Here is a 24,610-nt window from a genome sequence, read left to right on the forward strand (position 1 = left end):
GGGCAATTTCGAAAACATTTGTTTGTTAGCAGCAATTCAATGAAGCCCTTGTCTTCATGCTTAGGCCCAGAAACAAAACACAAGTAACCAAAGTAGTCCTAACAGTCATGCACTCTCGCTGTTCCAAGGCTTGTGGAGCCTAATTTAGTGCAAACTTCACCATTTTTTAAAATTCAGATTCAACCAACAGGTTTTAGAGGCACAGTGCATTTTCAGCTAAATTGTTTCACACCAGTTACTTAGATAAAAAGCGGCAAGTAGAGGTAAAAATACCATTTTAAAAGCATTGTAGGTAATAACAAAAAGGTTTGCTTTCTTTTTTTGTATGGTGCTTTGCCTGAACGCTGTGCTTTTTGTGGTATAGTTTATTGTCTAGTGAACATAGGCCTTAGAAATTAACATTAGCCATGTTGAGGTCAATTTCTTGGTTATAGTCATAGTAGCCATATTAAAAATTATGACTTCAAACTTGATTGTTCTTTTGAAGATTTTTTCTTGCATAATGATATTTCAGAGTCTTAGTCAATTTTGTTATAAGAAAACGTGATGTCGTAATAGGGTCAAATTTTATAGAGTCATTCAGTTTTACCTTAAAAGGTATACCTTTTACATTCCTAATAGAGCAGTTATTTTCAATATCGGTATTCAAAATGGAATGAGCATGCTGTATGTGTAAGGTGTAAGCACTTACGATAGCACATGCACCCAACTTTTCTGTAGGCAGTTTATTTCTGTTATTCTTGATTGATATGAGGGGTTTCACTTCCCAAAACCACTATATGAATATGAGAGATGCCGTAGTGGAGGGCTCTGGAAATTTACTACTTGGGGTTCTTTAATGTGCACCCAAATCTGAGCACACGTGCCTACAGCATTTCTGCTTCCATCGGAAATGCAGCCGGGATTCAATACCTTGACGTGCGGGTCAGTAGCCGAATTTCTGTTACTCTTGCTCCCCTATTTCTGTGCAGTTCGGTTATAGTTGTCTGGCCTGCACAGATTTTTAATGGCACCTGTCTGATCCTGCTTGCTTTCATGGTGATTTTAACCTTCATAATTTGCATAGCTTTACCTCTCAAAATTGTTCAAGATGCCAATTTTGTGCACAAACTGTATAGTATAAAGGCAGCAGATGTACATGCACACACTATTAAATGTACATGAGAGATTTCACTGGTAGTTCCTAAAGTTTTACTGTGGAGGAAGCATTAAAATCTTATATTTATATATATTTCTTGTGCATGTGAACTAAGGAGCTAACATGTGTCTCTGACAATAATTGTGCCAATCATTTACATTTCCAAGTGCCTATCAAGGCCACATAAGTTCTGTGGCAGTGACCTCCCAAATCTACAGTGGTGCCGGAGCCTCAAGGAGCGTTTCGCCGATCTCCACAAGGCATTCATGAGATACACACAGTGCCACCCTTTCACAGTGCTATGATTATTATTTATGTTCAAAGATTTCATTCCAAAATTGCTGTTACATTGTGTTTTGTGCCACCATCCTGTGGCTTAGATGGAGCTTGTGAAATGACATTGTAGTCACCTCATTTGTGTACCATCAACACTGCAATGTCGCTATTCACAGCTGAAGCATACAGGCAAATAAAAAATATATTGATGGTAGCGGGGCTGATGTGTATAATAACGCTTCTGTATTGCAAATAATAACTATGTAAGTTCTTTAAGTCTTGCATAGAACACTGCATTAATGTGTTGCAATGTAACCACCATTTATGATCGCTAGCATGTTATTTGTGTAGCTTTGTAACGTATTTTGGTTAAAAGCTAATTTTGCTTCCACAACATGACAATTAGAAAGATGCCGATGATTCAATTCCTCATCTTGCATATTTAAGAAATATTGTGATTTGTGCACAGTATTGCATGTACTCAAGATGTGGGGGTCTATTCAATATACACATTATATTGCTTTGCATTAGATTCAGACGTAACATGCACACACTTCAGTTTTTCTGCAAGATACGTCTTTCCATAAAATGCGGAGTCCGCATCATGCGTCTCTCCGTAAGATGCGGAGTCCGCATCATACGTCCTTCCATAAAATGCGGAGTCCGCATCATACGCCTTCCATATTTCAATAATTCCGTACTTGAGGTCTCCGCATTATACGGAACGTTTCAGTAGGGTACACGCAACGTCACGCTTACGGTTCACGTGTTGTACTCATGGGTGATTTTAATCTTCGAGACATTAACTGGGATAGTATGTGCTATACGTCGTCTGCTTCGGATGTGTTATTTGACCTCATGCTAACCTTCAGTCTTCATTAGGTCGTTTTGCAGCCTACTCGCTCGCAGGGAGTAACTGAGAACATACTCGATCTAATGTTTTTCAGCGACCATTTCAGCATAAACCGCACAAGAATTGATGTAACCCGCAGAATATCTGACCACGACGTACCAGTGCACGTAGTTCCTCTTTGTGGCACCATGACCACTCATTCTTCAGTATCCGTTGTAACAAACTTCGAAAACGCTGATGACGATAGCATACTAACTCATCTCGCTCATGAATTCCTGTATTCCTCAGAAATGGGGTTGAATACATCAGTAGATGTCGATTCCTTTGGCTTCACTTCAAATCTGTCGTACGTTTTTGTATCGCTCACCACATACCTACGAAAGACAAACGCCCGCCAAACAATAATCCATGGATCACGCGCGAAGTTATTCAGGCGAAGTGACGTTTGAAAAGGTTACGTAGAGCAATAAAAACAAAAGGTGGGGGCGAATCCAGAAGTCGAAAGCTGCCGGATGCCATCGCGAAATTTAAGCACAAAGCTAAACTTCCTAAACAACGCTATTTTGACGAGACACTACCTACGTTCCTTCTAAATAATCTCTGCAGGTTCTGGAATCACTTTCGCGCCACTAAAACAGCATCGCATCTCCTTCCAGAAGAAAAAACTGTTAAGGCCAATGCATATAACGATTTTTTTCGATCGGTGTTTATCGTTGATGATAACATTATTCCGCCAATAGAAGAGCAACATCGTACGAAAGTCGACCAATTAGACATCGCTCATGCTGAGATTTTCAACCTGCTACTTAAGCTCGACACCAAAAAAAGTAGTGGACCAGACGATATACCGAACAGTTTCCTGAAACGATATGCAGAATGGTGTAGCAAATATCTTGGTCTCATTTTCCGAAAATCACTCACGACTTCACAACTACTTAACGATTGGAAGATGCCCTGTCGCGGTGGTCTAGTGGCTAAGGTACTCGGCTGCTAACCCGCAGGTCGCGGGTTAGCAGCCGCAGCCGCAGCGCCAAAGCCGGGTTCGAATCCCGGCTGCGGCGGCTGCATTTTTGATGGAGGCGGAAATGTTGTAGGCCCGTGTGCTCAGATTTGGGTGCACGTTAAAGAACCCCGGGTGGTCTAAAATTCCGGAGCCCTCCACAACGGTGTCTCTCATAATCATATGGTGATTTTGGGACGTTAAACCCCACATATCAATCAATCAATCAACGATTGGAAGATTGCAAAGGTGATACCGATCCATAAAAGAGGAGACGCAGCACAATTTTCAAATTTCAGACCTAATTCATTGACCAGCACATCATGTAAACTACTCGAACACATAATCTTAAAACACATGACAGTATTTCTAGAGCCCCCGCAGGGGCGATTGTGCAAATAGGCGTTTGGTGTTTAGCGACACCACAGACCCGAGCTAACGCGGGAGTTTCTACTCCCTCCCACGCTTGCCATGCGTGGCTTTGCCGTGTCCGGGGAAAAGGCGACCCTGGGGGTTGAGCCCACACTGGGTGATTGGACCATTAAGGCCCCCCGGCAGAGGCAACACACCGCTTTGGCCCCGGCTTCACGTAGACGGCAGCCCTGGGCTGACCCACCCAGGGGAAATCGGCAGTCGTCTTTTTCTATCTATCTCTCCCTACATCTTCATCTTTTGTTCTCACTTTACATCTTTCCTGTATTCTCCTCACTTCATTTCACTTCCAATTTTTCCTGGCGGCAAGGGTTAACCTAGTGTAAATATCCAACCTTGGGTAGATATATTAGGTTATAGCGGCCATGTATGGCTGGCGCCTGCGCCTCCTTCGCGTCTCGCAGCGTCCCCTTGGTGGGCTCAGTGGTGGGCGGCTGGCATGGCCACTGAATAAGCTATAAAATTAATGGGAACCCTTAGCCCTCTCACAACTAATCGCCCGTCCAAGAGGTGGCACACCGATGCATTTTATAAATTTATTCCAAACAAAAAAGATAACTTCCAGAAGTACCACATTATCCACTGTGAAAGTACAGAAAAGAAAGCTAGAAGCATTTCACCTTTCCTTGTGTCCAAATGTCTCATAGAAACACTGGGCGCAGGCTACAAGGTCACAAAGACCGCCAGTGGTGACCTGTTACTTGAAATAAAAGACAACGTACAGTACCAGAGGCTACATAAACTCACAGCATTTGGGGATCAGTCTATCACAATCACACCGCATCGAACCATGAACACAGTGACGGGTGTTGTATCAGATGAAGACCTGATGGACCTCTCTGATGATGAACTTCTAACAGGCTGGAAAGAGGAAAACGTCATTCAGGTGCATCGTATCAAAATAGGAAGAGAAAATAAGGAAATCCCAACGAAGCACATCATACTAACTTTCGCATATAGCACCCTCCCCACTGAAATAGCAACAGGATATCTTAAACTGCCAGTTAGACCATACATACCGAACCCGCGGCGCTGCTTTAAGTGTCAGAGGTTCGGGCACGGCTCTCAGAGCTGCCGAGGACAGCTTACCCGCGCGAAATGCGGCACCAAAGGTCATACCGCTTACGATCACTGTCAGCAACAAGTGCACTGTGCAAACTGTGAGGGTGACCATCCTGCATATTCCAGGTCATGCGTGGCCGCGTGGCCTGGAAAATGGAAAAAGAAGTTATTATTACAAAGTTTAAATTGAACATAAGCTTCCGTGAAGCGCGGCAGCGCGTTTCCACGCATTTTGCTGGGAACACATCATATGCCGAAGTGGCGCGAGGGGGGTCAGCACCACTTCGGTTTTTGGCAATGCCTTGGACCACGCCCAGCGTGCCGAGGCAAACGCCACAAGACCCCATGGGGGGAGCAGCCTCGGCTGCCCCACCCTGCTTGAATACAGCCCCACCGAAGGCCCCTGTCAACCTTGGCAGCAGACAGGGCACCACACAAACTAAAGAGGTCCCCTCGACCTCCAGCCCGGAGGGGTTTAAGGCTCCGTCTGCCACAACGAAGCCTACAACGAAAACAACATTATCTGTCGTCTCTCCAGAGGCGATGGACACATCAACTGCACCGGCGCAGACTGCGCCAAAGGAGCGGCGGGGTTCCTTCGACCTTTCTAAAAAAGACAAAGCGGTAATTACAGAGCCTTCCGAAGGCTCTATAAGATAAGTCACTTCTCTCTTTAGACACCAGCCACACTCATTTCGTACACACAGCACTTCTTTACTCCCATAATGGAGACACAAATTATACAATGGAATGTCTATGGACTACTTCGAAACCTCGACGATGTCCAAGAACTTCTACACAAACATTCTCCAAAAGTTCTGTGTGTACAGGAAACACACTTAAAATCCAAGAATACAAATTTTGGCGTCAATATGTCGTCTTCCGAAAAGACAGAGATGATGCTGTGGCGTCATCTGGTGGTGTAGCCATTATAGTTAATTGAGGAGTAGCATGTGGTCATCTACCACTACTAACATCTCTAGAGGCAGTGGCTGTTCGAGCAGTTCTATTGAATAAGCTCGTCACCATCTGCTCTCTATACATACCGCCGCAACACCGCCTGGAAAAACATGATTTCCAGTCTATAATAGATGAGTTATGAGAACCTTATTTGGTTCTAGGGGACCTGAATGCGCACAGTGGTTTATGGGGTGACTGTCGATGTGATGCACGAGGTCGTCTCAATGAACAGTTCCTCTTTTCATCAGGTGCTTGTCTGTTGAGTAGGAAAGAGGCAACATATTATAACCTTGCAAACAATACTTACTCCTCCATAGACCTCAGTATCGCATCTCCTTCACTTGTACCATTACTTCAGTGGAAAGTCATACATAATCCATACGGAAGTGACCATTTTCCTTTAGTTTTGAGTACACCAATATTATATGAATGTCCGCCACATGTTCTCAAATGGCTGGTGAACAAAGCCGACTGGGAACAATTTCAAAAAATTGCACACTTAAGTTGGACTGACATATGCGGATTAGGCATGGATGAAGCTGTGCTGTACTTCACGGCTTTTCTTACTGACGCAGCAGCTCAGTGCATTCCACAAACATCTGGACTGCCCGGCAAACGACACGTCCCGTGGTGGAATACTGAGTGTCAGAATGCGCGAAAGGAACAGAACAGGGCATGGAGATTGCTGCGCAACTCGCCGACAGCGGAAAACCTTGAGAGCTTTAACAAAATAAAATTTCGAGGCAGGAGAACGCGTCGGCAGGCCAGAAGAGAAAGCTGGCACAAGTTTGTATCAGGGATAAATTTATATACACAAGAGGCTAAAGTCTGGGACATGGTTTGTAGAGTAGCAGGAAGACAAGTACACTCACTCCCACTCATAAACACACAGGGTGACAGCCTGGAAGATCAGGCGAACTACCTCGGTGCACACTTCGAGCAAGTGTCTAGCTCGGCACACTATACTAAAGTTTTCCAAAGATATAAAGCAAGGATAGAAAAACAGAAACTAGAATATAAGTGCACAAAACACGAGGCATACAACCAACCTTTCAACTTAGCTGAGCTACAAACATCACTAAACTCTAGCAGTAATTCTGCACCAGGCTACGACCATGATACGTATGAAATGTTGAAAACCTGCCGCCTAAATCGCGAAAAACTTTACTCTCTCTATACGATGCTATCTGCCTTTTTGGCACCATCCCTGCTTTCTGGAAAGAGGGTATTGTTATCCCTATTTTGAAACAGGGCAAGGCCCCTACCTCAGTTTCAAGTTATAGGCCCATTGCACTAACTAGCTGCCTTTGTATACTTTTTGAAAAAAATGATAAACCGCCGACTTTTACATTCCCTTGAAACATACAATCTGCTCGACCAGTTGCAGTGTGGGTTTCGAGAGGGTAGATCCACCGCCGACCATTTGGTGCGTATCGAGGCACAGATCCGAGACGCTTTTGTCCACAAACAATACTTCCTCTCAGTGTTTCTCAATATCGAGAAGGCTTACGACACAACATGGCGTTTTGACATATTAAGAGACTTGTCTCACCTGGGTGTGCGCGGTAGAATGCTTTCCATAATCGAGAGTTACTTGTCCAATCGGAAATTCCGCGTCTGTGTGGGCAGTATTCTCTCCAAAGCATTTGTGCAAGAAACGGGAGTACCGCAAGGTGGTGTACTTAGTTGTACACTTTTTATTATAAAATGAATTCCTTGCACCTGTCCATCCCCCGCAACATGTTCTATTCCACATATGTCGATGACGTTCAGCTTGGCTTTAAGACATGCAACCTAGCAATGTGTGAGCGGCAGGTTCAGTTAGGTTTAAACAAGCTCTCCAAATGGGCAGAGGAAAACGGATTCCGGCTGAACCCAGAAAAAAGCACGTGTATCTTGTTCTCCCGAAAGAGAGGCATGCACTCAGAACCTGACATTGAACTGAACGGTCAACGTCTGTCTGTCAATGCGCAGCATAAATTCTTAGGCTTAATCTTGGACAAGTTGACATTCGTACCACACATCAAGTATTTAAAAACAAAATGTTTAAAAGCCATGAGTGTTATAAAAGTGTTGTCACGTACAACGTGGGGTAGTGACAGGCAATGCCTCATGAACCTGTATAGAAGCCTCATTCGCACCCGCTTAGATTATGGGGCTGTTGTCTATCAGTCTGCTACTCAAAGTGCATTGAAGATCCTGGACCCCGTGCCCCATTTGGGCATCCGCCTTTTTACGGGTGCTTTTCGCACCAGCCCCGTAGAAAGCCTTTATTTTGAGTCAAATGAGTGGTCGCTTCATCTGCAGAAAACTTACATGTCCTTTGTTTATTTCCTTAAGGTGAAAGCAGACAAGAAGCACCCCTCATACTCTACAATTAATGATTTGTTGAGCTCAACTCAGTTTCAAAACAGGCGTTCGATGAGGCAGCCCTTCTCAGTTCATCTGAAGGGTCTAGCTGAGGACACTGGAGTGTCACTCGAACACAGTTTAATGGCTCCTGTAGCATACCCGCCACCGTGGCAATGGCAGACTATAGATTGTGATGTGTCTTTCCTAGAAGTTACAAAACATGCGCCTATTGCCCATATCCGAACATACTTCCTGGAACTTCAACACAAATACACACGTCCTGAGTTCTTTACAGATGCCTCTAAGTCCAACTCCACTGTGTCCTACGCTGCTGTTGGCCCTTCCTTTTCGGATGCTGGCCCTCTACATCCAGGCACAAGTATCTTCACAGCGGAAGCTTACGCGATACTTGTGGCAGCTAAACACATTAAACAATTAGAAGTACAAAAAGCAGTAATTTATACAGACTCTCTCAGTGGGGTATAGGCTCTGCACAGTCTTAAAAAACAAAAACCCTGTCCTTGTCTCACTTTACTCCATTTTTTGCACACTCTACACACTCAACCAACATGTTGTGGTGTGCTGGGTGCCAGGGCACCGTGAGGTCCAAGGCAACGTGAGGGCGGATCAGCTCACTGCATCCGTCCACAAAAGCACTGCCCCTACACCCATATCAATCCCGGTCCTTGATCTTAAGCCGTCTCTCAAACAAAACCTCAGAGACTACCGGCAGAGCAAGTGGGATAAACACACACAAAACAAACTACACGTTATCAAGCCACACCTTGGCCATTGGCCACCAGTATCAAAATTACGTCTCACAGAGGTAACACTAACAAGACTCAGAATAAGACACACATACACGACTCACACACACATCTTTTGTCCGGTGGTGATTCACCATTGTGTGATAAATGTGGTGAGGCATTAACAGTTCTTCACGTTTTAATCCAATGTAAACAGTTAGACACTCTAAGAAGACAACACTTTCCATTACCCTACCGACAACATATACCTTTACACCCTGCAATGTTCGTTGGTAGGGAACCGCTTTTTAGTTATAAACCATTGTTAGCGTTTTTAAAAGAAATTCGTAATTTTCATATCATATACCCGGGTGTTCCGTAGCACAACCTCTCCAGAGAGGTTTTTGCTGCGGTGGCTACACAAAAAAGCACTTGCTTCACGGCCCTTAGACGCAAGGGTATGAACGAGTGAGGTAGGTACTTGTGCTAATGCCATACATGTCCACCATCGTTTTTCATTATCACCAACTTTTGTCACCTATTCACACCACGTACACCTTTTACGGCATAGTCATGATTTTATTACTTGTATGATTTTACCAGCCTTACTGCGAGGAATTTTATGGCCCTTATACAGCCGCTAATCACAATCATTGTCCACATTCGTTGTCCCATGAACTGGTGCTCTTTGGCCATCAAATGGCCCTTGCGCCAAAAACACCATATATCATCATCATTTCTAGAGCACATAAATTTTTTCTCCCCTAACCAACATGGTTTTCGAAGTGGTTTATCGACGGTAACTCTACTTACTGAACTAGTTCACGACCTTGCCATTGCAGTTAATAACTGTGGTCAAACTCACTTATTTCTACTTGACCTTTCTAAGGTTTTTGAGATTGTATGCCACAGCAAACTAATAGCTAAAGTAGAAAATGTTTTCGAAATAGGAGAACTTTCCGCTTGGATAAAAGCTTTCTTATTTAACAGGTTACAATTGGTACTCTATGAACAGATGTCTTCTAACACAGCAGCAGTAACATCCGGCGTTCCCCAAGGCTCGGCACTTGGGCCAGTGCTTTTCTTGCTCTATATTAATGATATCACTGCTAACATCACTTGCAACATCAAGCTATTTGCGGACGGCTGTGTGATCTATAGAAAAATTATTCATTACAACGATCACAATATGCTTAATGATTCTCTAGTTGTCGTGGCTAATTAGTGCTCAAAATGGCAGATGAAAATAAACACACAAAATCAGGGATATTGACCGTAAGCCGAAAAACAAAACCATCCAACTTCCCATACACCATTAATAACACACTTCTTAATAAAGTTGAGGAACATAAACATCTAGGAGTTACACTGACTTCTGATCTCAAATGGGACAAACACATCACTAATATAACTTCGAAGGCGCTACGCAAACTATTCTTCTTAAAACGAACTCTAGCGCTCTCAACAACGCCAACAAAGCTGCTAGCTTACACATCATTCGTAAGACCAGTATTAGAATATGCAAACACTGTCTGGTTTCCGTATTCGCTGACTAATATAACCAAACTAGAAGCAATACAAAGGAAAGCTGTAAGATTTATTTACAACAAATATAGACGCACAGATTTCCCAACACATCTTTTACCCCAGTCAGGTTTACAAACGCTGTCCACGAGAGCAAAACACGCTCGCTTAAAATTCCTTTTCCAGCTAGTAAAAAATACCTACAAAATAGATTCATTCAAATACCTCTCTTTTTCACAGGCTCGGCAAACTCGCAATAAACATGCGCGCACGTTGTCAGAATACGCATGTAGGAACGACATGTTTAAGTACTCATTCTTCCCGCGCGCAATAGCGGAATGAAACCAACTTGATGCCACTATCACAAACTCCCAATCGCTATCAAAATTTATTGCACAGATAGAACAAACTGGGTGCGCATAAGAGTTTATACGCATGCAGGCGCACCGGTACAGATCTGCTGTTCGTTAAGTAAAGCAACACCTTTTTCAATGTTCCTTTCACAGCAGTATAGCTATTTTTGAAGTATGATTTCAGTGCTTGCTATTCCTGTCACAACTGTTCCATTTATGTTTTCCCTCGCGATACCAATGCTAACATATGTTCCTTTCTTCAATCACGTATTTATTTCTATCGCCTTTCGGCATGATTTCAGCTCTGTATAATGGCTATAACTTGCTTTGTATCTTGTGATTATTGCATAAATTGTGTATTAATAACACAATTAACGTTTAACTTCTGCACTGCTCAATGGTTATATGATCGTCATGTTCTGTTATTATGCTTGCATGTTTTTACGTCTACATCGTTTTTGTGTGTGTAAAAAATTACTGTATTGCCCAACTGCCACGCTCTCAAAGGAGAGTAGCAGTATTGTAAATAAATAAATGAATAAATAAACTTAACACCCTCAGATTCTTCTAACAGCACAGCTAGACTAGCCAGAGTAGATAGCCTTCTAGCGTTGAAGGTAGCCAAGTTCAGGTTCTAGGAAAGACTATCATCTTTAAAATGTGCTTGAGTAGAAGCTCTTCCAATGTCTCGCCAGCAAAAGCGAAGTCAGCTTTTGCCCACCAAAGATCTCTAAAATGTGCTCTCTTCTCGTGGTGTCCACTAAGAGATAAAGTGGATTTGATATGTTAGTGTAAACGCTACGTTAATCATCACTAAACAGATTGTTCCCAACTAAATGACATAGAGGTACGAGTATCGGTGACTTTATCTCCGATAAAATTTGCTTGGTCCCCATGGAGTTTTTACAAAAAGACGCATTAAGGACCAGTCAGTAAATATAAAGCAGCGGAGTCGATTCCGCTTCAGGTGTAGCTGACTAAGGCAACAGAAGTCATGTCGCACTTCTTCGTACAGGCCGACTTCATGTTGCCACGTAGAACTAATAAACACATGAAATTTAATTATGGTGGCATATTGCGTAGGCTTGAAGTAAGATGCGATGGTGCCTCATAAATGGAATGGGCACTCATAAAATTCGATTCTTTCACTCTCACCCTCTAAGTTCAGATATCTGATTGCTGTCATAAGCAACGACGCAGTGAAATGAATACCAAGAGCAATGCCTGCAAAGTTCAACGTTAACATATTCAAGAATTATACGCGTGGTTTACACCGATAAAGTTGCCGACAGACGAAGTGATTACGTTGCAAAGGATGCGAATACAGAAGGAACTGGAATTACGTCCTGCTGCTATCCGCGGAGGTCTCGTTACGGTCCATGGCTGCTATTCCAGAGGTCGTGCAATGCCCGTAAAGTGGTGGTTTTTCTCATGTACGTCAAATGCCGTAGGCCTGTGTGCTTAAAATTAGGTGAAAGTTAAAGTTTTTCAGGCCATCAGAATTTCCTGAACCCTCAACGATGGCGTCTTTCATAATCATATCGTGGTTTTCGAAACGCCCAGCAGTTTTTTACATTGTCTTACATCTAGTCTTTCATCAAAAAGTGGGAAGTAACCGTCTTTTACAAATATTTTATTATTTACAGCATGCGTTGTCAATTCCCAATCACTATACGAGTGGCTGTGAATGAATACGACATGTTGAAATGAAAAAAAAACATGCACCTGTTTGCTTCTTGAGACAATATTTAAACATTTCAACAGAGCACTTTTTTTACGTAAACAACAACCCGAGTGAGTTCTCCGTGAGTTTGTGTATTTACAACCGTTCCCATGCGCATACAGCCATTATTGAGTGAATTAGCACCATTTAACAAAGCATGAAAGTGATATGAACGATAAGAAGCGCATGTGCCTGATGAATGAACTTGTGCAGCTGTATTTAGGGGCGAAGCTCCTTATGCCGTAGGTAGTGCATCTACATTGTATGTAGTAGTGGTAGTAGTAGTATTAGTAGTACTAGTAGGTTGCCACCTCTAATTTATTCCTTGGATTGTCCGCTGGATGGCGGTACTTGTATATGACCAACATATGATGCAAATATGCGATATGAGAGATGACAGTACTTGGAATGTTCACTATATTGGTAGATGGACGGACAGACGGACGGGCGGACGGATGAACAGACAGAATGACAGATAGATAGATAAATAGATAGATAGATAGATAGATAGATAGATAGATAGATAGATAGATAGATAGATAGATAGATAGATAGATAGATAGATAGATAGATAGATAGATAGATAGATAGATAGATAGATAGATAGATAGATAGATAGATAGATAGATAGATAGATAGATAGATAGATAGACAGACAGACAGACAGACAGACAGACAGACAGACAGACAGACAGACAGACAGACAGACAGACAGACAGACAGACAGACAGACAGACAGACAGATTGGCTGGCTGGCTGGCTGGCTGGCTGGCTGGCTGGCTGGCTGGCTGGCTTGACCAATAGACTGACGAATGGCCGCATGGACGGAGGGACGAAGAGACAGCCAGACGAAGAGACGGACAATTGTACGCACGGGCGGATGAATAGATGGAAAGACAGGCAGAAGGACGCACGCACGAAGGACGTGCGGACGGACGCATGCATGGACGTACAAACAGGCTGGCTGACGGCCGCAAGGACGGACTGGGAGACGAATGATAGGACATATAGATAGATGCACGGACGGACGCGCAGACGGATAGAAATACAGACAGACAGACAGACAGACATACACCCGCACGCACACACGTACGGATGGATTGATTGACGAACGGACCGACTGACGGCTGTTTCGCCCCACTCATGGTCATTCACTCAGCGTATATGCTGTCATTTTTTATGGACAATAGGACACCAGCAACCAGCGCTTATTGACTCGGTGGCTTGCACGTGCAGGTAAAAAAAAATAAGCGGCTTTACAGGTGGTTGTAGCTCCTTATATATGCTGATATGCGCATTTGTTGATATGCCGCGGCAGCACCAGTTTTCATTTTCATTTAGTTTTATTTTCAATTCCAACATGATAGATCAAAAAACTGTGTGGACCCACAGTCGAAGGCTAGAATAGGGTCCAATAATGCGATACAAAATGGCACAGTTTCCAAACGACATCACAAGGCAACAATAGCTACTAGCAGCTGTCTGGCATCCTTCAGAAAATAAATCACAAACATAACATTTATTTCATCATGTCACCGGTGAGGTCATAAACTATAGGGAGAGAATAAAAATTGAGCGGTGGAGGTTGGCTATGGAAGCTCCCCTTTCCGACTTAACATGCAAGACGAATCAGCTGGTGCTTCCTGTAAGGTCCACTGACCGCTTGGGTGATGCGGCCATTTGTAAACTTTTTGTCAAACTTCTTTAATGTGTTCGAGTGTTCTGAATTTCATCTACACGTTTCGTTCAGTTGAGGCCCCATGAATCCTCTTACTTCACGATTCAGAAGAATTTTGCTGCCGTCTTGCAGTAGTTCTCGCAGACTTTGTTCGCACTGCCTCTAATCTTTGCAACCCCCTCCCCCTTGCCCGCTTATTGAGGTGGTCATTATTGAAGAGTAAAAGTGCGCTAAAAAATCGGGAAACTAGAATGCCCAAGGTGTGAGGGAAGTGCCACACAGCCACAGCGTAGTCGGGTAGATTGAAATTTATAGAGCCCAAAGCACAGAATTTAACTTTTGTGCACAAAAACAAGACAAGACAGATGAGCACTAATTCCCAATTAGTTTATTTTTTAAAGGAACAAAACATATAGGTACATAGGAACCAGCACAGGGCATGTGCAATCATATGACAGTCAAACATAAAGAGATACGGCTAAATAGAACTTAAAGAAGTGCACTCCCTATCAGAGCCACCGAAGGTTGACTAACAGAGCTGTTCGTACACCTATTTATATGAAAGGCTTCCGAAGTACACGTGTTAGTTCATCTCTATGTTAGAAAATAGTATGTATATCGCAAACACATACATACCAACTCGTTCAACGATCTGTTTTACTGTTTGGTACATTCTTTTAGTGCGCATAGACCGGAGCATAGTATAGCTCATGCCGATATTTGGTACCGTTCAGTAAATATTACCACAACAAGTTGCTGTGAGCCAACACCAGCTCACGCTGTGAAAAATCCGCTTGAATCGCGATGATACTACCACAACAACCGCACACACTGCAGGCTTATGACGGTGCTGATGGATTGGTTTCCACTATAACAGTTTTGTAGAGCTCACGAGTGTGACGTAGGACGCAATTTGACTCATACGTATGAGTCACGCCACTCCACAGACAATGTCTTCTTTCAAAACACAAGCCGATTCCCCATGGAGTGCTGCTTGTGCTCATAGAAGGGCTGTTGCGAGCTTCGTCTTCTGCCACCAAGTACCAGCGATACCTGTCCTTACACAGCGCATCCTAGGACTCACTATGAGGAGAACCGTCAGTTGGAAGCTTGTGAGTAAAACTCACCTGTATTTGCCCCTTGTGGTTGCTCTACTGTCTTGGGGGAGCCTTTTGCGAGAATTTCGTAGACAGTGCATAAAATCTGAAACCAGCAGGAGTGCAAAGCGTGTGCAGACAGAATGAAACTTTTCTAGAGCGGTGGAGCACGTGTTTGTGGACGTGGTCTTGGTACTAAGCTGCTACCTCACGTTAGTGAAGTAGCAGCGGTGTTTCGAAAACTGCAGAACTAAACACTGCGCACCAAACACTGCAGTTCTCTTCTTATGAATGATTTCGATGGGAACCTGTTTTTGGCGATTCTCCGTCACTCACCGAAAATGACATATAATCAGCATGCTACGTACATACAGCATTCAACTTGGCTGATTCCCTTTTTTTTATTTTGAGAGCGTTGCCTCACACACAAAACGCAAGTGAAATCTTTATTGAATTTCGTCTGGCGCCTTGAACATATTCAGCTCGAGCAATTTTTCTTCGAGGGAGCAGTTATGACTGAAGGTCAGAATACAGGCATGTGCCTAATTGTATCTTGCGCTGCTAATGTGAAACTGATATATGAACATGAATTGGAGGTCAAGAAGTGCTTTTATAGTGTTTTTATAGTGCCTATAAATGGCCAGTTTTGACTCTTGTGCCTAAATTTTTATAGGTGCCATTAAATACCTATTTTAACAATTGGTGCGTATAGAAATGCTATTTAGCCTCAAATATTCGTTTCCGGTACAGTTGGCGAGTGGTATTCCTACTACCAGGAAAAAAGTCTGATTTCAGGGCACTAAGGGGTGCAACGTATGCATCATCTCATGAGTCATTTTCAGCACTGTCAGACTACAAAGCCTCTTACCAAAAAGGAAGGCCTAGTAGTTTCTACACATGTACTAATTCGTGTCACGGCATCGGCTCGGCATCTCTCCGGTGTCTGCTTGCATGCGTAGGGAACAAAATGCACTTCTGTGCAGGTGGAGTACAGCGAAAAAAATTACATGGTAAGTGATGTTTTCTACACACAATCGTGTGCCTTTCTATTTGATTCTGTGTGTGCCATCACGTAGTACGAAAGTTCCACTCTAAGATAGTCAATATATTTAGAGCTTCCATAACTTTTGCCTACTAGTGCCACCATTAGGGCGAAAAACACAACGACAATCACGAAATATCTGGCAACGTAAGAGCCTTAGTAGTATACTTAAATAAAAGAGCTATAGAAAGCTTCCGTTGTTAGTAGCAGCAAACGTTACTAGCTATACTGTAGCTGCTGGCAGGTAAATGAATGCTCTAAAGACAGTAAAATAGGCTGGAAACAAATAAACACACGCGTTTACTAACTGATTACTAATTTTTTCAGTGTAGACACCACTGAAGCAAATGACTACGGCGCTTCGAACAGCTGCATTCTGCATTCTCTGGCGATAATCTACCAGAATGTCAACTCTCACGGAAACAGAATTTATGTGTTCATAATAGTGTATTAATGATTATACTGCAGGGACATTCGCAAAAAAAGCTCGACCAGTCATGAAAAAATACATTTTGATAGCGGGAACTGTAAAAAGGCATTGGCTCGGCGAGCATCGAAATGCAAGCCGTACGAGGTGCGACGTCAGCAGCCTAAATCAGAGCAGCGCCGGTGCGCCTGAGTGATGTAGTGGCAAAGCTGCGATGTCTGCGACCTACGATGCACGTGAAGCGCACGTGATGCCGAGAGCAAATGCAATCAGCTGAAGAGTAGTTCTTCTGACGACATTATGCAGCTGCGCTGACGGCAGCTTTCGCTATAAGACTCTACTATAGGAGCATGGCTTGAGAAATTGCTAGTTGGTAATACATATTGGCAAAAGTAGCGCTGGAGTGGACAACGGACAAAACAGAAAACAGAGCACGTATTGTACCGTTTTCTCTTCACTGTCCATTCCAGCGGTGTTCTGTGAAGAAGGCTGCTTTTTAGCCTCAAGCAACATTGCTATACCTTATGTATTGACGTGGTGCTTTTATTGATATTGTTACGGGGAAGATTCATTCACCCACAGAAGGTCTTGCTAATGGCTTAAAGAGCACACAGTCATGCAGGCCGATGGGGGAAGCTCGAGAGACCAACCCACTACAACCACTATGCCGTCTTCCTCCTTTCGGCTGCCATTTCACGTATCAAGATTTAAAAACAAAATTGAGGCATTTCTACCATCTAGTCGTAAAAAGTGCCGTAGCACGCCTGCACAATAAGAACTTGTTAGACCGGCGTTATCCGGTATGAAATCGGGGGGGGGGGGGGGGTGACAGCAGCAGAACTGAGTCACAGCAGAGCCCCTGCACACGTTCCAGCTCCTATTGTCAACCATTTGTAAAAAATGCTTAGATGATGTTTGTGCGCTGGCAGGGAATAATGGTAATCACCAATGTATCTTACACGGCAAACATCTACAAAAACAGCACTGCTATATGTGTTCCATAGCCCGTACGTGCATTCTTAATTGAATGAATCCCACTACTGAGCACGCAGGTCCACTAAATGTTAACAAGGGAAATGTATTGTATTAGAACTTGTAGTTGGGCTAGTTGGTACATCATTTCTGAAAGTTCATTCGAGCGCGAAAACACGACACGATCACTCACATACACACACACACATCCATGCATCAAACACACAGAGCACTCAAAACACGACACGATCACTCACACACGCACACACCAATGCATCAAACACACACAACGCTCTGTGTGTGTTTGATGCATGGGTGTGTGCGTGTGTGAGTGATCGTGTCGTGTTTTCGCGCTCGAATAAACTTTTAGAAATTAACAAGGGAACACAAGGGCGACGAACATACATTAAGGTTTCTGTACGGACATAGCGGATAATTGATGAAGACAAACACGAATCATAGAAAGCACTGGGGCTGGGCGTTTTAAGTTCTTGTGCTGACACACGATGCATAACACTTAAGCGGTAATTGTCTATGTGCCAGTTCTCCGCTGGGGGGAAGTGCAGTTAGCTTAGAGCGTATGTTCCGGTGATGCTCCTCGTCTCTGGCAGTGATTAAGCAAAACCTTCCAAATGGTGCTCTGCAATCAGAAGCCTCAACAAGGGAAATCATCTTTGGACCGTCCATAGAGCCCACGATGTGGCGGTCATGCTTAGTCTGCCTGTTCCAATGTGCGACAAGCCCATTGCACGCGAGTCACTTTTCTCAGGCCTACAAATGAAGTTCCTCCATTTATCCGTCGGCGAAGCATATACCACGAGCCGGGGTATATAGGTATAAGCCGGACGTGACAGGAGAGAGCTTCGTAGAAAAGTTTTCATGATGAAAGAATTTTGTGATCTACACGGCAGAATTTTCAGGTTGTCTATATAATGACCGGGCTGTCAGCTTCATCATACCCTTATGGCTAGCTATGAAAATTTTGGTTTAAGGTGGCCACAATTATTACACCCATGTAGGCGGCTAGAAGATGCGGGCGAAAACTGGCCACCTGCATGACGCTGATAATTTTCGCGAACGCTACATGGGGGTTTTCTCGAGCACATACAGCTCAGCGTTGAACGTAGCGACTAATCAACGCACTCGTATGCTGAAGAATATACGGCGTGAACCCATCGACGAAACCTTTGCGCTATCGTGCGGGCAAAGTACAGTTTCTTATTGTAATGACGTCCTTCAAACACATTGCCATCACATTGGCTTACCTCTCAGGTCAGATTCCTGGAACTAGGCTCTTTTTTGATTCTACCAGTACGAGCAGGTCTACCACTCTAAAATTGATCTGTACGTCATCATGGTACACCATGTTCCTCACGTGAAATTAGGCCTCACAAATGTGTGGTATCTGCCCAAAGTTTTCACATCAGACTTTATTTCGCATATCTGTTTCTGATACCCATCTTTTTATTAGGCGTATTTGGTAATACTGGGCTGTATCTACGTCTATGACAACTACGGTAATGTCTGGCCTTACAATGGAGCTGTGCTGCCATTTGTCCAAGTGATCAATCCTAAACTTCTGAACTTGGCAATATCTCTCATAATGATCGCAGAACTGCGTTCGTGAGCGACGACGCCGGTACCAGTCCTTTCCTGAAAGCTTCCTTAGACTGACGCGAGGAAGTTTCGTGTTTATTGCTTGCGAATATATTTAGAGTTATGTTTAAGGAAAAAGGCTCAGGAACAAGGACGTAGAAAGAAACGAAACTGTGCATCGCAAGTAGAAAAACTGCCGAAGTTTGTCTGAGTGCGGCCTCTTCTTAAGGTGAACGCAGGTGCGAAGTCTAAGAAATATGCTGGTTCTTCAAACAGCAACTATGGTAGTCGGCGTTTCAACCACAACCCTGCATTTATCAAGAAAACAATTTGGAGAATGCTTGATTGTCCTTTTTAACTATGTTAAATGAAAAGAAGAAAGAGCGGGGGAAAAGAAGGAAAACAGTAACAAAAGAAAAAAACCGACAAAATGCAGGTTGATGGTGACATTACTAAGACCAATTTTAGAGTAGAAATGTAGCACAGGAAGCCGTATTTAGACAACTCATACAGCCTCATCCAGAATTGAATAGTGCATTGGCCTAACATGATTAGTTTTTATCACGTCCGGGACGGGGTGAACGGGCGGCTTTTCCGCGCCCCTCCAACGCCGACAATGTTGAAAAAAGGAAGATACGAAAATTGGTGAACCGAGAGCTGCGTGCTCTTGCCAGCTGCTTTTAGGTGATTAGCCTGAAAAAATTTCTGTTGAAGAAATCAAACAAATAAAATTACCAAAGCTTCTTAAATAGGTGCTTGACCAAGGCTGTTGTGATGTATCTGTGTTCGAAATAGTGTACCGCGCCGCGTTTGAACAGAACTGCACTTTGATTCTGCTGCAGAGTATACCCTTCTCAGCTGTTTAGAACAAAATTTAAAACAATATTACGTAGTTTGTCAAACAATGTTGTGGACCTCGAAGGAATGTGATGGCAATTTTTGTCTTGTTTATTGTGAGTGCTATATCGACAGGAAGCTGGATCGATGAGATAACAGGTGCGCTGCTTCTACCGGATGCCTTCGGCTACATACGGCTGATTTTTTTTTTGTTTAATAGGACGTTGTTTCACAATTACAAGTACTATCAATATTCACGTCCTTAAAGGTCAATAAGCTGGCTGACTCGATTTCGAATGAGTATCAGTGAATAAGACTGCTGCAGAGGAACCATCTCAATCATTAAATTCTTTGTTATTTTCATGCGACTGTTTCTTCATATTTCATATGATTATGTTCCAGGACGAAAAGAACAAGGAACTTATCAGGTTGTACATGAGACGGGTACTCTAACATTGTAAATGAGGCAGATATAAAGCAGGCGCTGCAACCTAATGCATGAATACCAGCTTTCTCAGTTTACTGTACTTCTAAATATCCAACATATAGCAGTAAGCCAACAGCGGGAAAGTGGAAGCAAGATATAACAACGAATAAGCTTTCAGCACTCCCTTGATTAGTTTTACATCATTTTGTCGTGATGGTTCGGCCCGCAAAAAAACATAATTTGCTTCAATTAGAGTAACCAGCAGCGCAAGTTGCAGACCGTATGAGGTGTGAGTAGTTGTGACGGAGAAGGGCACAATAATCAATATATAAGGAGGAAAGTTCTTTATTGGGTGAATGCAAGCCCAGGAAAACTAACACTCAATGTATATGCAAGAATCGCAGTTCAACGGCAAGTACAAATATCCACCACCCATATTCTGCCTTCCGGCTGAACGATCCTTCACGTATAAAAGGCGGTGGATTGTTGCAAACTTCAGGAGAAAGTAAAAAGCCATCTTGGTGCACAAAATTGACGGACTTGAAACGGTAATCACTTTTCTGAACTGGTCGCTATCTAAGGTGCAAAAGTTAACTATTACACAACAGAAAAGAAGCACCTTGCTATCACCCGGACTACCTCCAAGTATTGCCCTTATTTTCACGACAGACCTGTCAATGTTGTAAGAGACCACTCTGTAGACTAGCTAACATAATGGACCTTCAAGGCCGCCTCGCCCAGTCACCCCAATAACAATATATTGTGTCTTTACTTTATTATTGGCTGACTTTAGGTCTTCATAGAAGCGTTGTACCAAATGATCATCCTGACTTGATGAAGGTGCGTAGGCCTGCACCACCTTCATCCTGTACATTACGATAACCTATTTATAATACTTGCCACCCTCCCACTGATGCTATATTATTCCTCTAAGTTGCCATCAGTTTTCTTTTGTAACAGAAACCCCACCTCTAGCTCATTTCTGTCAACTAATCCACGGTAAAATAGGACGTGTCAATTCTACAGCACTGTATAATGCTCACATGTCCTCCTAACTTCGATGAGTCCTTTTAAATTTCATTTAACACCCTCTGATTCGTCTAACAGCACAGCTAGACTAGCCTGAATAGATAGCGCTTTAGCGTTGAAGGTAGCGAAGTTCAGGTTCCAGGAAAGACAATCATCTTTAAAACGTGCTTGAGTAGAAGCTACTCCAATGTCTCACCAAAACAGTGAAGCCAGCTTTTGCCCACCAAATATCTCTAAAATATGCTCTCATCAGGTGGTGTCCACTAAGAGATCAAGTGGATTTATCTGTTAGTGCAAACGCTACGGTAATCATAACTAAACAGATAGTTCCCAACTAAATGACTTGGAGATACGAGTATTGGTGACCTCACCTCCGCTAAAATTTGCTTGGTCCACATGGAGTTCTTATAAAAAGAGGCATTAGGACCAGTCAGTCAACATAAAGCAGCGGATTTGATTTCGCTGCAGGTGTAGCAGCCTACGGAAACAGAAGTCATGTCGCTTTTCTCCTTTGTACAGGCCGACTTCATGTTGCCACGTAGAACTAATAAACGCATTAAATTTCAATATGTTGGGCTATTGTATAGGTTCAAAGAATGATGCAATGGTGCCGAAGGAACGCTAGAATGGGCCGCCATAAAATTGGAGTCTTTTTTTCACCATCTAAGTTCAGATATCTGGTCGCTGTCATCACCAACGCTGCCGTGAAATAAATACCAAGAGCACTGCCAGCAAAGTTCAACATTGCATACTTAAATATTTATACGCGTAGTTTACACTGATAAAGTTGTCGACAGATGAAGTGATTACGTTGCAAAGAATGCGCATACAGAAGGAACTGGTATTATGTCCTATTGCTATCCACGGCGGTATCGTTGTGGTCCTTGGCTGCTATTTGAAAAGCCGCGCAATGGCCGTATTTGGCAGTTTTTTTCATGGACGTCAAATGCTCGAGGCGTGTGTGCCTAAAAGTAGGTGGAAATTAAAGTATACCAAGCCATCGGGATTTCCTGAACCCTCCACGATTGCGTCTTTTATAATCATATCGGGGTTTTCATAGTCATATAGGGGTTTTTTAGGTGGGAAGGTACAGCCATTTGCATATATTTTAATACTTTCAGCATGCGTTGTCAATTTGCTACCACCGTACGAGTAACTGCGAATGAATACGACCCTTTCAAATAAAAGACAGGCACCAGATTGCTTTTAGAGAAAATATAAAACATTTCAACAAAGCATTTTCTTTTCGTAAAAATCAACCCGAGTTAGGTCTCCCTGAGTTTGTTTCTGTACAATCCTTCCCATGCACATTCACCCATTGTTGAGCGAATTAGCACAGTTTAACAAAGGATGACGGTGATATGAACAATAACTCGCGCGGGTGCCTGATGAATGGACATGTGCACCTGTATTTAGGGCGAAGCTCCTTATGCCATAGGTAGTGCATCTACATTGTACGTATTAGTAGTAGTAGTATTGGCGGTAGTAGTAGCAGTAGTAGTAGGAGTAGTAGTAGTAGGTAGTCACCTCTCACTTATTCCTTGGAATGTCCGGTGAATGGCGGTACTTGTGTATGATCAACATATGATGAGAACATGCGAGATGACAGTACTTGAAATGTTCACCAGATCGACGGATGGATGGACAGACAGACAGACAGACAGACAGACAGACAGACAGAAGGTCGCATGAACGGACTGACAGACTGACTGACTAAACCGACTGACTGATGGACGGAAACATTGACGGATGGACGAAGAGACAGATAGACGAAGATACGGACGATTGGACACACAGTCGGATGGATGAATGGACAGAGAGACAGAAGGACGCACGCACGAAGGACGTGAAGATGGACGCACGCACGGACGTACAAACGGGCTGGCTGACAGCTGCATGGACGGACTAATGTACGGATGGTAGAACAAACAGATAGTCATGTACAGACACACAGACGCACGTACGAACAACGCATGGACGGACGGATTGATCGACCAACGGACTGACTGATGGCCGTTTCGCCCCACTTTTGGTTATACACTCACCGTATATGTTGTGACTTTTTATGGACAATGGGACGCCAGGAACCAGCGCTTATTGACTCGGTGGCTTGCGCGTGCAGGTTAAAAAAAAGCGGCCTTACCAGGGGGTTGTAACTCCTTATATATGCTGATATGCGCATGTGCTGATTTATCGCAGCAACACTAGTTTTACTACTGGCAGCTGCCTGGCATCCTTTTGAAAATAAATCACAACCACACCATTTATTTCATGATGTCACTGGTGAGGTCATCGAATAGAGGGAGAGAGCAAAAATCGAGCGGTGGAGGGTGGCTACGGTAGCTCCCCTTTCTGACTTCACACGCAAGACGAATGAGCTCGTGCGTTTTTTTTTTTTTTTGAGGTCCACTGACCGCTTGGCTGATGCGGCCATTTGTAAACTGTTTGTAAAACTTCTTTATTGTGCTGGTGTGTTTTGAATTTTATCTTCACGTTTTGTTTAGTGCAGGCCCCATGGTTCCTCTTACCTCACGACTCAGAAGAATTTTGCTGGCGTCTTGCAATAGTTCTCGCAGACATTGTTTGCACTGCCTCAAATGTTTGCAACCCCCAGCCCTTGCCCGCTTATTAAGGTGGTCATTATCTCAGAGTAAAAGTGCTCGAAAAAATTTGGGAAACAAGAATGCATGAGGTGTGAGGGATGTGCCCTAGAGTCGCAGCGTAGTAGGGAAGATTGACATTTATAGAGCCCATAGTACAGGGTCTAACGTTTTTTTAGCGTGCACAAAACAAGCAAGACAAGAGAGGGACAGAGGAGCACAAATTCTCAAATAGAAGAGTTTATTTTTGAAAGGAACAAAACAAATAAGTACATGGGAACCAGCACAGCGCATGTGCAAATCATATGACAGGCAAGCATAAAAAGATGTGGCTAAATAGAATTCAAAGATGTGCATTCCCTAGCTGATAAAGCCACCAAAGATTGACTAAAATATCTGTTTGGGCACCTACTTATATGAAAGGCTTCCGAAGTACACGCGCTGGTTTATCTCTATGTTAGAACATAGTGTGTGTATCGCAAAACA

General features: G+C 43.4%; 1 protein-coding gene across 1 annotated transcript in view; it reads left to right on the top strand.

The window, feature by feature from the left end:
* Positions 1-15,060: 15,060 nt before the first annotated feature.
* Positions 15,061-24,610, top strand: part of LOC119179588 (uncharacterized) — a 198,578-nt gene continuing 189,028 nt past the window's right edge. The window contains exon 1 of the mRNA XM_075883817.1: positions 15,061-15,209. Coding sequence (XP_075739932.1) covers positions 15,183-15,209 — 27 coding nt within the window. The 5' untranslated portion in view covers positions 15,061-15,182. The remainder of the gene's footprint in view (positions 15,210-24,610) is intronic.

The sequence above is a fragment of the Rhipicephalus microplus genome, unplaced genomic scaffold, assembly GCF_043290135.1.
Source record: "Rhipicephalus microplus isolate Deutch F79 unplaced genomic scaffold, USDA_Rmic scaffold_21, whole genome shotgun sequence".
Lineage (NCBI taxonomy): Eukaryota > Metazoa > Arthropoda > Arachnida > Ixodida > Ixodidae > Rhipicephalus > Rhipicephalus microplus.